Here is a 15,024-nt window from a genome sequence, read left to right as displayed (position 1 = left end):
TGGACACCTTGTCCCATAGATGAGCAGATAGGTGCAGAGACTCAAGCAGGGGCCAGCAGAGCTAAAGACTTTGGTCCGTAGGACGGTCTTCTCCGTCCACTCTTGCCCACAACACCCTGCAGCCACAACATCGCCCTGTGAAACCCATTTTATAGAATGCCCCAGTTTACCTGGTGGGCCCTTAGTGAGGTCAGGGGAGTCCAGTTTCATTCTAGGCCTCCTAATAAATTGCCTCTTACTCTTTAAAAAAACAAAAAATCACCTGCAGCAGAGAACAAATTACTCTATACCAACATCAGAATTCTTGTGACCCAACATATGAATGCTTACAAAATGGCAGCCCGTGAGCTGAATCCACCCTACTGATGCATTTTGTCTGATACACACTTGGCCCCAAAGACAGGGAAGGTTAATCCAGAACCGAAAGGTTTTGAGGATGTCAGGTGTCAGAACTCGCACGTGCTTTCCAGTCCTTACGCCAGGCCTCACGTCTCCCTGCTCTCCCACACTTGTTCTGTACCGCTCAGGTACGTTTCCAGCAGGTCCCTGCAGCTATTTTAGTGACCCTTGCAATAAACATTTGCTTTGTAAATAGAAGTATTATACTTGTATTCAATTGTAATGCGTCAGGAGGCTTAAAAGAGAGGAATGGCGGGAGGATCCTGGAGCTCCATCCACCCTCACCTGAAGATGACTTGGCCAGAGCCTCCATACTGCACCAGAATTCCCACCGACTCCAGGCTCAGCTACTAAACTCCTTGTGCTATCCTGGAGTTCTGACCCACAGTCTTCTTTGTCCTCAGGCCCAATTGTGTCAACGTGCTGGTCACCACCACTCAACTAATTCCTGCCCTGGCCAAAGTCCTGCTGTACGGATTGGGTTCTGTGTTTCCTATTGAGAACATCTACAGTGCAACCAAGACAGGTAGGGGAACCTGCACCTACCGGGGGGAGGGTAAGGTTGACTTTGCCTGCTGGGATGAGAGGTTTAATGACACCAGGGAAGTTAAAGAATTTGTCCGAAGCATGACCAAATTCCCCAAACCACCCTCATAACCTCTGCTTCTAGAGAAATTGCTTAGTTTTGCAGTTTTCCAAAGTGTATTAGTAAGATATGCACAAAGCTGCTATTAACAAATACCTGCAAATACAAGGGTTTCATTACATTCATGTGTGTGTGTGTGTGTGTGCTAAGTCGCTTCAGTCGTGTCTGACTCTTTGCAACCCTGTGGACCACAGCCGACCAGGCTCTTCTGTCCATGGGATTCTCCAGGCAAGAATACTGGAGTGGGTTGCCATGCCCTCCTCTAGGGGATCTTCCTGACCCAGGGATCGAACCCGCGTCTCTTTTGTCTCCTGCATTGGCAGGCAGGTTCTTTACCTCTAGCCCCACCTTTGGGAAGACCCTAATTACATTAGGGCCAAAGCTAAGTTCTCTCAGAGGTCAAACAGACCAAAGGCGAGTGATCCAGGCTGATGGGGTGATTCTGTTCATACTCATCCAGGAAGCAAGGTTCTTCCCATTTTTCGCATCATCATCCCTTCTAATTTTATTCTCATGTATACGGTCAAATCAGAATCTGCCATATTGTTATTCTAGCTTATGGGAAGGGAGAAAAGAGGAAGGGGTGATACACCGCCAGTATTCTAAAAATAACACCGGGGGCGGGGTTTACTTCTATTCACCTATTGGCCTAGCTTAGTCACGTGGCCACAACTAGTTGCCAGGGAATCTGGGAAATGTAGTCCATAGCTAAATGACCATAGCTAAGTCCATGGGGTCGCTAAGAGTCGGACACAACTGAGCGACTTCACTTTCACTTTTCACTTTCATGCATTGGAGAAGGAAATGGCAACCCACTCCAGTATTCTTGCCTGGAGAATCCCAGGGACGGGGAAGCCTGTTGGGCTGCCGTCTATGGGATCGCACAGAGTCGGACACGACTGAAGCGACTTAGTAGCAGCAGCAAGCCTGGGTAAAACTCGGGAAATTCTATTACCAAGGAAGAATAGGAAAACATTTCCCACCCCAGGATGGTACATGAGGTGGTTTTATTTTAGGTAGTACATTGAATAACCTAACTTTGAACCACACAGAAGACTGTTGATTTTTTAATGCTCTTTCAAGAAGTGTCTCAATTTAGTGTTACCCCGTTTCAACAACTCTTTCATATTTGCTAATCTCCCTTATTAACAGATAAAATACCTTAGGCTCAGAGCTTTCATCAAATAAGAGAATTCAGTAACTAGAAATGAACAGCAGCATTTGTCATCAGGACAAGTAATATTGGTTTTTCTGGGGTAGGGGTAGAGGGACACTGTGTCTTGATTAGTGTGTGTGTGTGTGTGTGTGTGTGTGTATCACCTAAAAATGTATAATAATACAAAATCTAGTTAAGATGTTTTTGATGAGATATTTTTACCTGTGTTTTGTTCTGGAGAAAAAATCAATTTATAATATATACTTTGGAAGCATTTCCTTAGAGCAGAGCCTTTACTAAAGTTCTAGACCAGAGATGGCACTGGATATCCTTCAGTGCTCAGGGCGGCAAAGAAATTAGCCAGCCCAAAACGTCAGGAGCACCGGGGCTGAGAAATGCTGATACAGGTGAAGCGCTCAGCAGGCGCCAGCAGAGAGTCACCAGTTGTCAGTACTGGAGAGCTTCTCGTTATGATGGTAGTTCCTAAACTTGCCGACAAGGTCAGGATGAGCTAAGATCTGAGTTCAGCGTGCCAGGATTGATGCTGCTGCCTGGCCACCTGGGACAGAGGAAAACATGAAGAGATGATCATCTACACGAAGCAAGAGAAAAACAAACCGGGGAATCACATGAGGGCCACCCTGGCACCAGGCTGCCCATCCTCGGACACGTGAAGCCCGACACTTCTGCTTCCTAACCCTGGGACCCTGGGCAGATCACCTCACCTCTCGGGGCTTCACGTCTAATCTGTAAAACGGGTCCATCGCTCTTACAGCGGACAGCTGCACAGACACCAGAGCGTGTTTCAAACCCCTGTTCTGCCTTTCTGCTGGGTCCCCGTGGACCAGCCTCTTAACCACTCTGGGCCTCTGTCTTGTCATCCTGTCGCCTGGGGACAGGGACACCTCCAGGTTTGCTCGAGGATGAAATGATTCATCCCAGGTCCTTAGGAAGACGGCTGCACTAAGTAAGCTCTTAATTAGTGGTGATTATTCATCGCAGCCCCGGGTCCTCACTGAGCATCTCCCTTTCCTTCCGTGCGTGCAGGGAAGGAGAGCTGCTTCGAGAGGATAATGCAGAGGTTCGGCAGAAAGGCTGTCTACATCGTGATCGGCGATGGCGTGGAAGAGGAGCAGGGAGCCAAAAAGGTACTTCCTCCACGCAGCTCTCAGAGCGCTTCCCCCTCCTCTGTTGAGCCTGTCTCCTTTCCAGGCTCTTTGGTCACCGGTCCACTCCCACTCAGAAATCACAGAAGCATCCTGAGTCATTTCCTTCTGCAAATCCCCCCTCCGTGCCTTTGGCTGCCGTCCCTGGTAGCCTTGCATTGTTTCTGGGACAACTGCTCAGGAGCCCAGAGACCCTCCGTCAGGGCAGGCTGGTGGGGGAGCTGGTGCACGTGTGTGTGTTTTATTTAATACTCACTGATCATATGTTCCAGAAACCCTTCCCAGTTAATAAAGACAGCATTAAGCTAATGAAAAAGAAAATCCTGCTTTTGTGATCTCAGGCGCATGAGGAGACAGGCAGGGGGGTTCTGGTGGCCTCAGCTCTGTTCTTGGAAAAGAAACAGCTGCTAAAGTCTGGGGTCTGGACCTGTCAACAGCATCCCAGAGAGCCTGCCGCCCCCCAACCCAGAGGCCTGGGAAGTGGATTGTTAATGTCACAGAGCTTAATTTGGGGGACCTGGATTCCCCCTTCCTGCCTCAGAAACAGATTCTAAGGAAATGCAAAAATGTTTAGGGTCTCAGCGGATGAAACCCACAAGAAGATGGAAGGTCCGGAGACGGGCTCCGGAGAGGGGAAGCTTAGAAGGCTTTGCATATACTGGTCCAGCCTCCTGGAAGGCTCCTCCCTTTCCCTTCCTTGCTCCTCCCCTTACTCTTCCTGATTCATCCTTTCCCAGCCTCAGCCTCCCTCCAGAGGAGGATTTCCCTCCCAGCTCCCACTCTGACCTTCCAGCTCAGTGAAGCCTGCCTGCACTTCCCTCCCCCAGCTCTTCATATTCCTCCTCCAAGGCCTTATCCCCTCGCATCATGAAAGAGTTACCTTTGTGACTCGTGGCTGCATCACCGACCCTCCACCTGGAGTGCAAGCTCCGTTAGCTGAGCACCTACTGTGTGCGGCCTCTCTTGCAGGCGCTGTGCCTGGGCAGTGAGCAGAACACACGGACCGTCTCACCCCTCACTCAGCTCACAGCCTGGGGACAAGCAGTCAGCACCTAAGTGTAACAAGCATGTCAGATGACCACCAGAGCTTGGGAGAAAAGCAAAGTGGGGAGTGGAGAACAGAGGCGGCACTAGGGGTGGGCAGGCTGGGAGTGTATGTGGTGATCAAGACCGGCCTGGCTGCGAGGTGACAGCTGAGCAGAGGTGGGAGGAGAGGAAGTAAGCCAAGTGAGCATCCGTCAGTTCAGTCACTCACTCATGTCCGACTCTGCAACCCCATGGACTGCAGCATGCCAGGCTTCCCTGTCCATCACCAGCTCTCGGAGTTCACTCAAACTCATGTCCATTGAGTCGGTAACACCATCCAACCACCTCTTCCTCTGTCATCCCCTTCTCCTCCTTCAATCTTTCCCAGCATCAAGGTCTTTTCTAATGAGTCCATTCTTTGCATCAGGTGGCCAAAGTGTTGGAGTTTCAGCTTCAGCATCAGTCCTTCCAATGAATATTCAGGACTGATTTCCTTTAGGATGGACTGGTTGGATCTCCTTGCAGTCCAAGGGACTCTCAAGAGTCTTCTCCAACACCACAGTTCAAAAGTAACTTTTCCCTCTGATGAAGTGAGCATCAGAGGGAGGGAATTTTGGGAGAGGAACCAAGGAGTTCAAAGGTCCGAAGGCTGGAGCTTCCTGCAGCGAGCCGGCGTGGCCTCAGGGATGCACCAAGCAAAGGGCACGGAGGGTCAGGGAGGTGCGATCATGGAGGTGCCTGGGGCCTTCAGAGGGACTTCAGCTTTTACTCTGAGTACTTCTTTTTAAAGCAGATTTCTTTAACTTTAAAAATGAACTGATTTTGAGGGACTTCTTTACCTGGCTGTCCTTACCACTGGCCCTCCAGTGGCTAAGACTCCACACTTCCAATGCAGGGACATAGGTTTGATCCCTGGTCAGTGAAGTGAGATCCCACCCAGCACAGGGCATGGCTTACATTCAATTTAGAGGAGAAAATATTAATCATAGCTATCGGGGTGACCATGAAAAAAGCTGAGCACTGAAGAATTGATGCTTTTGAAATGTGGTGTGGAGAAGACTCTTGAGAGTCCCTTGGGCTGCAAGGAAAACCAATCAGTCCATCCTAAAGGAGATCAGTCCTGAATATTCATTGGAAGGACTGATGTTGAAGCTGAAACTCCAATACTTTGGCCACCTGATGTGAAGAGCTGACTCATTTGAAAAGACCCTGATGCTGGGAAAGATTGAAGGCAGGAGGAGAAGGGGACGACAGAGGATGAGATGGTTGGATGGCATCACCGACTTAATGTATATGTGTTGAAGCAAGTTCTGGGAGTTGGTGATGGACAGGGAAGCCTGGCATGCTGCAGTCCATAGGGTCACAAAGAGTCGGACACAACTGAGCAAGCGAGCTGACTGATATGGATGATACACCAGGATATGACCAAAACAGTGGTGTGAACCTCATGAATTATCACATGAATGCAGAACCGGTGTGCCAGGTCAAGAGCTGGTCTCTGGTGAACCTACCTGAAGCCCACTGCTGGGGTGGGAGGGGGAGTCTAGAGCCCCTTTTTCAAGTTCAGATCTAATTGAGAAGAACTTCTTCCCAAGCATATGACAGCGATCAAAATAAACTTTAACTCTGATAGAAGCAGATTGAGAACCTGCTTAGGCCTCTGGTTGTGGGCACCTCCCTACCTGCCCTCTGGTTCTCACCTGGAGAATGACAAGGAAGTCCATGGAGCAGTCACTGCTGTTTACTTGCCTTCTCACATTGAAGGGCGTTTCTTAGGACAGTATAATAGCAGATGTTTTCAAACGTCTTCAAATGAGTCAGCTTTTCGCATCAAGTGACCAAAGTATTGGAGTTTCAGCTTCAGCATCAGTCCTTCCAATGAATATTCAGGACTGATCTCCTTTAGGATGGACTGGTTGGATCTCCTTGCAGTTCAAGGGACTCTCAAGAGTCTTCTCTAACACCGCAGTTCCATCAATTCTTCAGCGCTCAGGTTTCCTTATAGTCCAACTCTCACATCCATACATGACTACTGGGAATACCATAGCCTTGACTAGATGGACCTTTGTTGGCAAAGTAATGTCTCTGCTTTTTAATATGCTGTCTAGTTTGGTCATAACTTTCCTTCCAAGGAGTAAGCATCTCATTTGAAAAGACCCTGACGTTGGAAAAGATTGAAGGCGGAAGGAGAAGGGGATGACAGAGGATGAGATGGTTGGATGGCATCACCGACTCAATGGACATGAGTTGAGTAGATTCCGGGAGTTGGTGATGGACAGGGAGGCCTGGTGTGCTGCAGTCCATGGGGTCACAAAGAGTCAGACTGAGCGACTGAACTGACTGAGCAAATGTTTTGAAATGATCATTTACTATCCTGAAATGAAATGGATAATAAAACCACCTTAAAACCATAATGGCCTGCCCCAGGAAAATTTTAAAAAGAAAAAAAAAAAAAACCATAGCGTCCTGGAGACCAACATCCAGTGATACAGAGAGAGATAAGGGCGGGGCCTCCCTGGTGGTCCGGGGGTTAAGACTTCACCTTCCAGTGCTGGGGGCGCAGGTTCTATCCACAGGGGGCTAAGATCCCACATGTCTCAAGACCAAAACATAAAGCAGCAGCATCTGGTAACAGATTCAATAAAGAGTTTAAAAATGGTCTACATCAAAAAAAAGTTTTTTAATGAAATAAGGAAAAGTCATTTGTACTCAAGGGTTCCTCAGGTGGCGATAGTGGTAAAGAATCCACCTGCTAATGCAGGAGACATGAGAGACACAAGGTCGATCCCTGGGTCGAGAACGTCCCCTGGAGGAGGGCACAGCAACCCACTCCAGTATTCTTGCCTGGAGAATCCCATGCACAGAGGAGCCTGGCGGGCTACGGTCTATAGGGTCGCAAAGAGTTGGACACGACTGAGCACACACACGTATTTATACTCACAATAACGTGTGCTCCAGTAGGTAAACCTTTGCGCACAGAGCCTTGCACCCAGAAGTGCTGTCACTGAGGATGCAGCCCAGCAAATGCAGGAGGACACGCGTGTGCGGTCTCGGCCACTCACAAAGCCATCCAGCTGCTGCAGCCGTCCCGTAATTGCTCCAAACTGCAGAGCAACCCATGGTTAGGCTCGGAGTAAAACGAAATATAGGCTTCCCCAGCTCACACAGTAATTGCAGCCCTGGAAAACCTTTATTAAAAGCATGTGAAAGATACTCTATTTATGTGGCAAAGTGGAGTTAAGGGTCTCCACTCAGGTTATTATGAATGGGTTTGTACTTAAATATCTGGCAGAACATTTGAAAATCACTCAAGTCTAAGGTGTGTGGGATGAAGCAGGCGACTGCCCCACGTGTAGTGCCCCCAATCATGACAACAGTCCAAACTCACACAGTCACTCCTAGGGGGCAGGCTGCTGCTTTGAGAACTGTTAGTCTAGGGTCGCCCTCCCTTAGAGAGCCAGGAGGAGGGGGAGCTGACAGAGATGCCTCTTGATAAACTAAAGGAGTCCTTTTTTTGTGTGTGAGATCTTAGTTCTCCAAGCAGGGATCGAACCCATGCCCTGTGCAGTGGAAGTGCAGAGTCTTAACCACTGGACCTCCAGGGAAGGTATCTCTTCCAACTCTGTGTTCCTGGCTCCTCCCTCGCCTCACCCTACAGCCACCTGGCTCTCACAGAAACAGGTGGCCAGGGGAGTGTATTTTGCCCTAAATCCCAGCTCTGCCATTGTTGGCTGTGTGGCCTTCAGCCAGTGGCAACCCTCTCTGAGCTGCCTTTTTAATCCATCACACCTGCAGAGAACAGACACCAAGGGGGCCAGCAGAGGAACCGTGCAGAGTTAGCCTTCAATAGCCCAAAGCTACTACTCAATAGCCCAAAGTTACTACTCCCTGGGGCTGCGGGAGAAAGCTAAATCCATCTTCAGAAATTCAGAGGAGGGCCTCTCTCCAGGGGAGCCAGCAGAGAAAGAAAACAGGAGTCCGAATTTGCACATAACAAAGAGGGAAGATGAATTGAGCAAAGAATCTAATTAAAAATAAGCAAAGAAGAGGAGGTTTCCCTGGTGGCTCAGTGGTAAAGAATCCACCTGCCAATGCAGGAGATCCAGGTTCGATCCCTGGTCCGGGAGGATCCCACATGCCACGGAGCAACTGAGCCCATGCATCAAAACTGCTGAGCCTGTGTTCTAGCGCAGGAGCCTTACCTACTGATCCACTTGCCCTGAGACCGTGGTCGACAACAATAGAAGCCGCTGCAGTGAGAAGCCTGAACACCACACCTGAAGAGGAGCCCCTGCCCCTTCAGCTGGAGAAAAGCCCTCATGGCAGTGAAGACCCAACGCAGCCAAAGATAAATAAATTTTTTAAAATAAGGCAAAGAAGTTTATAAAAGAAAACAGGAGAAGTCTGATAAAAAAAAAAGCAAACATATCAAAAAAGCCAAATGTCATCACAATAAATGGGAATGAAGCACAATTTCAAAGTCAGTGATTTTCTGACAGTTTTTTTTTTTTTAAAGCTGGCTGAATGTGAAAGATTCCTAATATAGAGAACAGTTAAAAAATACAGAGAAAGTGTTCATATGTATACTAACAAGGAAAGCCAGTACAGCTGTATTAATATCAAATAAATGGATTTTAAGGTGAAAGTCATTACTAAAAAATTAGAAATATGAAAGTATTCATTTGAGCTAAAATTCAGTTCAGTTCAGTTCAATTCAGTCGCTCAGTCATGTCTGACTCTCTGCGACTCCATGAACCACAGCACGCAAGGCCTCCCTGTCCATCACCAACTCCTGGAGTTCGCCCAAACTCACGCCCATCAAGTCAGTGATGCCATCCAGCCATCTCATCCTCTGTTGTCCCCTTCTCTTCCTGCCCCCAATCCCTCCCAGCATCAGGGTCTTTTCCAATGAGTCAACTCTTCGCGTGAGGAGGCCAAAGTATTGGAGTTTCAGCTTTAGCATCAGTCCTTCCAATGAACACCCAGGACTGATCTCCTTTAGGATGGACTGGTTGGACCTCCTTGCAGTCCAAGGGACTCTCAAGAGTCCTCTCCAACATCACAATTCAAAAGCATCAATTCTTCGGCCCTCAGCTTTCTTCACAGTCCAAGTCTCACGTCCATACAACTTGCAGGTATCTAATAAAATAGCTTGGGCTTCCCTGGTGGCTCAGAGGGTAAAGCGTCCGCCTGCAATGTGGGAGACCAGGGTTCAAATCCCGGAAGGAAATGGCAAGCCACTCCAGTACTCTTGCCTGGAAAATTCCACGGACGGAGGAGCCTGCTAAGCTAACGTCCATGGAACTGCACAGAGTCACACACGACTGAGCAACTTCACAATAAAATAGCTTAAATAAGAAAAACAAACTCTGCCCACATAACAAAAGCTCAGCCCAGTGTCTTGTTTGGGCAAAGTCCACAGGAGCAAGCGTCACTGGACCCAGGCCAAGGGGGTGGGTGAGGTGGCCCCCAGCAGGGTCAGCTTTTGTTCAGCGGAGTTTGCGACGCCAGAGATGCCGGCCGGCAGCTTCAAGAGCGGAAAGCCATCTCTTTCTCCCGTCAGCTGCCCAGAGGGCGGGGGCAGCCCCAGGGGCCCAGGCCCCTTCCGTCTCCTTGCTCTGCCAGTCCTACTACTGCTCTCACCACACAGTCCACGACCGCTTCTCTCCCCTCCACGTCTGCGTTGCCCCCACCAGGAAAATCAAGGGGAGGGGGGCGGGGAGGACTTCCCGGCCCTTTAAGAGCACAGAAGATACAGGTCGACATCACGGCTGCTCAAATCCTATTGGACAGATTTTTGAGTCAGAAAGTCACACCTTGCCACAAAGCGAGCTGGAAGATGTAGCCTTGATTCTCAGCCACTCCTGCCTAGCAAGGAAAGAAACGAAGAAAAGGAAGAAAACAAGAAAGGAACATTTTCTGAGAGAGAAGGGGAGAATGAATGTAGGGAGCCAGCCAGCAGTCTCCACCACAGCCGGCAGGTGGCGGGGCTGTAACTCATCCCAGCCTTCAGTTCAGTTCAGTTGCTCAGTCATGTCTGACTCTTTGCGACCCCATGGACTGCCGCATGCCAGGCCTCCCTGTCCATCACCAACTCCCGGAGTTTACTCAAATCATGTCCACTGAGTCGGTGATGCCATCCAACCATCTCATCCTCTGTCATCCCCTTCTCCTCCTGCCTTCAATCTTTCCCAGCCTCATGGAAAGAGTCTGTTCTTTCCAATGAGTTGGTTCTTCGTATCAGTTGGACAAAGTGTTGGAGTTTCAGCTTCAGCATCAGTCCTTCCAATGAATATTCAGGACTGATCTCCTTTAGGATGGACTGGTTAGATCTTCTTGCAGTCCAAGGGACTCTCAAGAGTCTTCTCCAACACCACAGTTCAAAACCATCAATTCTTCGGTGCTCAGCTTTCTTTATAGTCCAACTCTCCCATCCATACATGACCACTGGAAAAACCATAGCTTTGACTAGACAGACCTTTGTTGGTAATGTCTCTGCTTTTTAATATGCTGTCCCACTACTCTTTATTACTGATGTCATCATTTTATTTAATCCTCCAAGCCCCTCCCCCCACAAAGTGGGTACCACCCCACTTCATTTTATAGAGGACCTGTTTGAGACTCAGAGAGGTTAATTAACTTACTTAAGGTCACACAGCTGGTCATGTAAACCGCTGTGTGTTTTGCGCCAAACACGTGGTAGGAATGAGGCAGACTTAGGAGTTTGAAACACTGTCGTTCCACACCCCCGAGCTAGTCAGAAGAGAGTGGAGTCCATCCAAGAAGCCTAGGGCACACCACCCCCATACGCCAAGCTCCTTTGAAAATGCCCACCGGTGTCTGAAGCAGCAGCCCCAGCCCGTTAATGAGCAGCTCTGTGCGCCAGCAGCTCTCCTGGCCTGATGGATGGGCCTCATTAGCCCAGGCCGCTGGACACCTGAGCAGCGTGAAATACGGCGACAGGACGGGGGCTTCGGCTGTCTCAGCTGACAGTGTTGTTAATATCTCCATTTTAGCGGGTCATTTGTCTCCACCTCTCCACAAGTGATAAATCCACCCGGGCTCTGCAGCCACCAGGCCTGGGAGGGAGGCTGCTGAGACAATCTCTTCCCCTTTGCTCATTTCCTCCCAGAAAAATAAATTACTTTGTTTAAGGAGGGACTGGATTGGTCAGGCAGCCACCAACATCCATCTTTGCAGAGAATGAAAGGCTCAGCCAGGCTGAGGGGAGGCGGGTGGGGGAGCTGAAAGGCATTAAAGAGATGGCATCTGTTGCCCACGATGGATCATTTTTTGCTTCCTTTGGGCAAAAGAGAAAAAAATGTGTCCATTGAGAACTTTGCTTTGAGAAACTCTCCTTCCCTCTTCTTCTCCCTCCCTTCCTTTTTTCTTTCATTCCATGAATATTAAGTGCCCACTGTGGGCCAAGAGGCATGCTAGGCAGCAGTGAACATGACCTTCCAAGCTCAGACCCTCCTTGGGGCCTTTGCACTTGCTGTGTCTTCAGCCTTGACTACCTCCCCCTCCCCCCAACATTTGCATGGCCCCTGCCTTCCCATTCTCTGGGGCCTACTTAAATGTCACCCCTCCGGAGACACCTGCCCTGACCCAGCTATCAAAAGTGCAGAGCCCCCAGAGGCAGGAAAGGGTTTATTGTGCTCCTGGAACAAAAAGGACACTTGTATAGTTTCTACCCTGTGGGCAAAAAACCTCACAGGGCAGCACATCTACCACGGAACTGGGGTTGCAGCACATCTACCACGGAACTGGGGTCATTCACATATGTTCATCAAGCATCCCCTGTTCACTCAGTAAATAACTGAAGGTCAGTGACTGTCTTGAGGAGGCTCAGTATCTTTTAGCTGTAATGAAGACTTAAACACTTGCTCACCTAACAAGATTAGAAGTAGGTGTACCCTAGATTGTTGCAGTGGGTCCAAAAATTCACGAAGTATCCCTTTCCATCATTTTGCTCTACCTTTCTAATCATCTTTGGCTTTTTCATTTCTGCAGTATTTCCTCATGATCTCAAAACAGCTGCCACAGCGCCCGACATCACATACTAACATGCCAGCATTCAAATGAAAAGGGAATATAAGGAGAAAAGAGTTCTCAGGTGGTTATCTCTAACCATGAGGAAAATCTTTCCCAGATGCCCCCAGCCAACTTCCTCATTGGCTTCAATGGCTCACAAGTCAAGTGGGATACAGGACAGATCCCTGACAAACAGGGTTGGGGTTGTCATAGCTTACTTATATAATCATAATTCACCCCTTACTTACCTCTCTGGCACAATGCTGCCAAATTCAGGGTTCTGGAAGTAAAAAGGAGGAGCATGGCTGTTGGACAGGCATCAGCTTTAGTTCATCTGGTGATGAACACGCAGTCAAGTTTTTTCTCTGGAGTCAGACAGAATCTCTGTGTGCCCCAGTCTCCTCATTTGTAAAACAAGATAGAATGTAAAACAAGATATCCCCATCTTTCAGACAAGCAGCGGAGTAAATCACTTAAGGTCACCCAGCTAATGAAGGCAGAACAGAGCTCTGACAAGGACAGTCTTAAACATTTAACCTTCACACTATGGAAGTGTTTCACAGCTTTCTCCTTTCACATGAGTGATTTCTTTCCGTAATCAACATAGCACTTCTTTTACACCAATTACTTCTGCTGTATCTGCATGCTGCCTGTCCTGTTATCTACTTCATGTTTCCCTTTCAGTCAGCGCGTTTATGTTTAAAATGAAAAACCTCATTGCGTGACTGTAACAGACAGCAAGCATTGCCTGCTGTAAAGAAAAGATAAAAACAGTCTCTGGGACCAGCCCTGTCTGTTCACACGGGAACTAGTGAGTGTCAGGGAGGGGTTGAAGACACTGTAGCATCTGGCCAAGACTTTCTGTCTGGAATACCATGATTGAGAACACATTTTTAAGACAGAATTGCTTAACTGCTGTGTGAATTGATGCCATGTCTGTGCAGCGCTTCCCTGGTGGCTCAGACGTTAAAGAATCTGCCTGCAGTGCAGGAGACTCAGGTTTGATCCGTGGGTCGTGAAGATCCCCTGGAAAAGGGAATGGCAACCCGCTCCAGTATTCTTACCTGCAGAATTCCATAGACAGAGGAGCCTGACAGACTATAGTCCGTGGAGTCACAAAGAGTCAGACACAACTGAGCGACCATCACTTTCAGCACATCAAGACCATAGCGGTCCCAACGGAGGGGAAAGGAGTCAGTCAGTCCACATGTCAGACAGTACAGGATAAGGCATCAGAAGAGGCGCAGAAGGGGACTCCCCTGGTAGTCCAGGGATTAAAACGCCACACTCCCAGTACAGGGGACACAGCTTCCATCGCTGTTGGGGAACAAAGATTTCCCCAGGACACTGGGCAAAGCCAAAAAATAAACACAGGCTCCAAAGAAATAGAAAGGATGACCAGACCGGTGGGTACTGATCACATCGGTGGGTGGTGGGGTCCACCATGATGTGGTGACTTGGTGACGTCTCCTAAGGCTCTCGCCACAGGCGTGGGATCCAGCGGGGCTGCAGGAGGTGCCAGCAGAGCCGTAACCATGTGTCCGCGGTTATGTGTTCCAGCACAACATGCCTTTCTGGAGGATATCCTGCCACGCGGACCTGGAGGCGCTGAGGCACGCCCTGGAGCTGGAGTATTTATAGCAGCACCTGCGGCCTCGCCACTTGCCGTCAGAGATGCAGCCCACCAGCCCAGGCCCCTGGCTTTCCCCGCCGCCCGCGCCAGATGCTGGACACGGGGCAGGGTCCCTGCAGCCAAGAGGTGTCCAGTGACCATCTCAGAAGCTGTCCTTTCAGTCCCAACGCGGGTCCTGAGAAACAGGGCACCCAGCAGTGGCTTTGGAATATTTAACTTTGGGGAAGAGGGCTGGCTCAGAGTCCAGACTTTTCTGCAAGACTCACAGAACAAAAGCAAGGAATTGCTGATTCGGGGGAGGGCTGGTGATGAGAAGGGAACAGGCTTTTTTTTTTTTTCCCACTTTAATTTATGGACTAATCTCATTACTCCGCTATTATGCTCTTGTACCTGTGTTGTTGGTTTTCTTAGCTGTTGGTTTTTTTGTTTTCTCAGCTGGCATGTTTGGCGGTGCACAGTTCTAATCGAAGCCTGTCTGCTCCGAGGTGTGCTTTGGGGGGACTAGTGAAGGAGGCGATTCGGGGCTGTGGGGAAGACTGTGGCTTATTTTGTTTTTAAGAACCTAACCTGACATCATGTGGACAGTGCGCGTGCCTTACGCTGCCATCTTGTTTTCTGGGAAGAGGGGACCCTGGGGAGGAGGTGGTATTTTGCGACGGAAAGAGGCATTAAATAAAACCACGTTTACATTTTGAAGTGGGGTAGGGTGTCACTACTTGATGACCACCTTTGCGGCTTCTGAATATGTTGGTCTTTTCCTCTTTCATTGCAGAAGTATAAAATCCAACTCAAATTGGCTTAAGCCAAAAAACAAAGCGTCTCCAGGAACTTTAGTCCATATATGTCTTCAGGCATAGCTGGAGCCTATAGTGGAGATGGGAAAATGACCTGATGATGGAGTCTCAGAGCTAGAATCTGATGCACAGAAAGCCATCACAACAGTGAGATAGGCGCTGAGCTCCCT

General features: G+C 49.0%; 1 protein-coding gene across 1 annotated transcript in view; it reads left to right on the top strand.

The window, feature by feature from the left end:
• The window catches only part of EYA2 (EYA transcriptional coactivator and phosphatase 2), a 235,240-nt gene extending 220,484 nt beyond the window's left edge, over positions 1 to 14,756 (top strand). The window contains exons 14-16 of the mRNA XM_044927574.2: positions 804 to 925; positions 3,249 to 3,349; positions 13,988 to 14,756. Of these exons, the coding sequence (XP_044783509.2) occupies positions 804 to 925; positions 3,249 to 3,349; positions 13,988 to 14,068 (304 nt within the window). The 3' untranslated portion in view covers positions 14,069 to 14,756. The remainder of the gene's footprint in view (positions 1 to 803; positions 926 to 3,248; positions 3,350 to 13,987) is intronic.
• Positions 14,757 to 15,024: the final 268 nt, after the last annotated feature.

The sequence above is a fragment of the Bubalus bubalis genome, chromosome 14, assembly GCF_019923935.1.
Source record: "Bubalus bubalis isolate 160015118507 breed Murrah chromosome 14, NDDB_SH_1, whole genome shotgun sequence".
In the NCBI taxonomy this organism is placed as follows: domain Eukaryota; kingdom Metazoa; phylum Chordata; class Mammalia; order Artiodactyla; family Bovidae; genus Bubalus; species Bubalus bubalis.
This window is presented reverse-complemented; position numbering and strand designations above follow the sequence as displayed.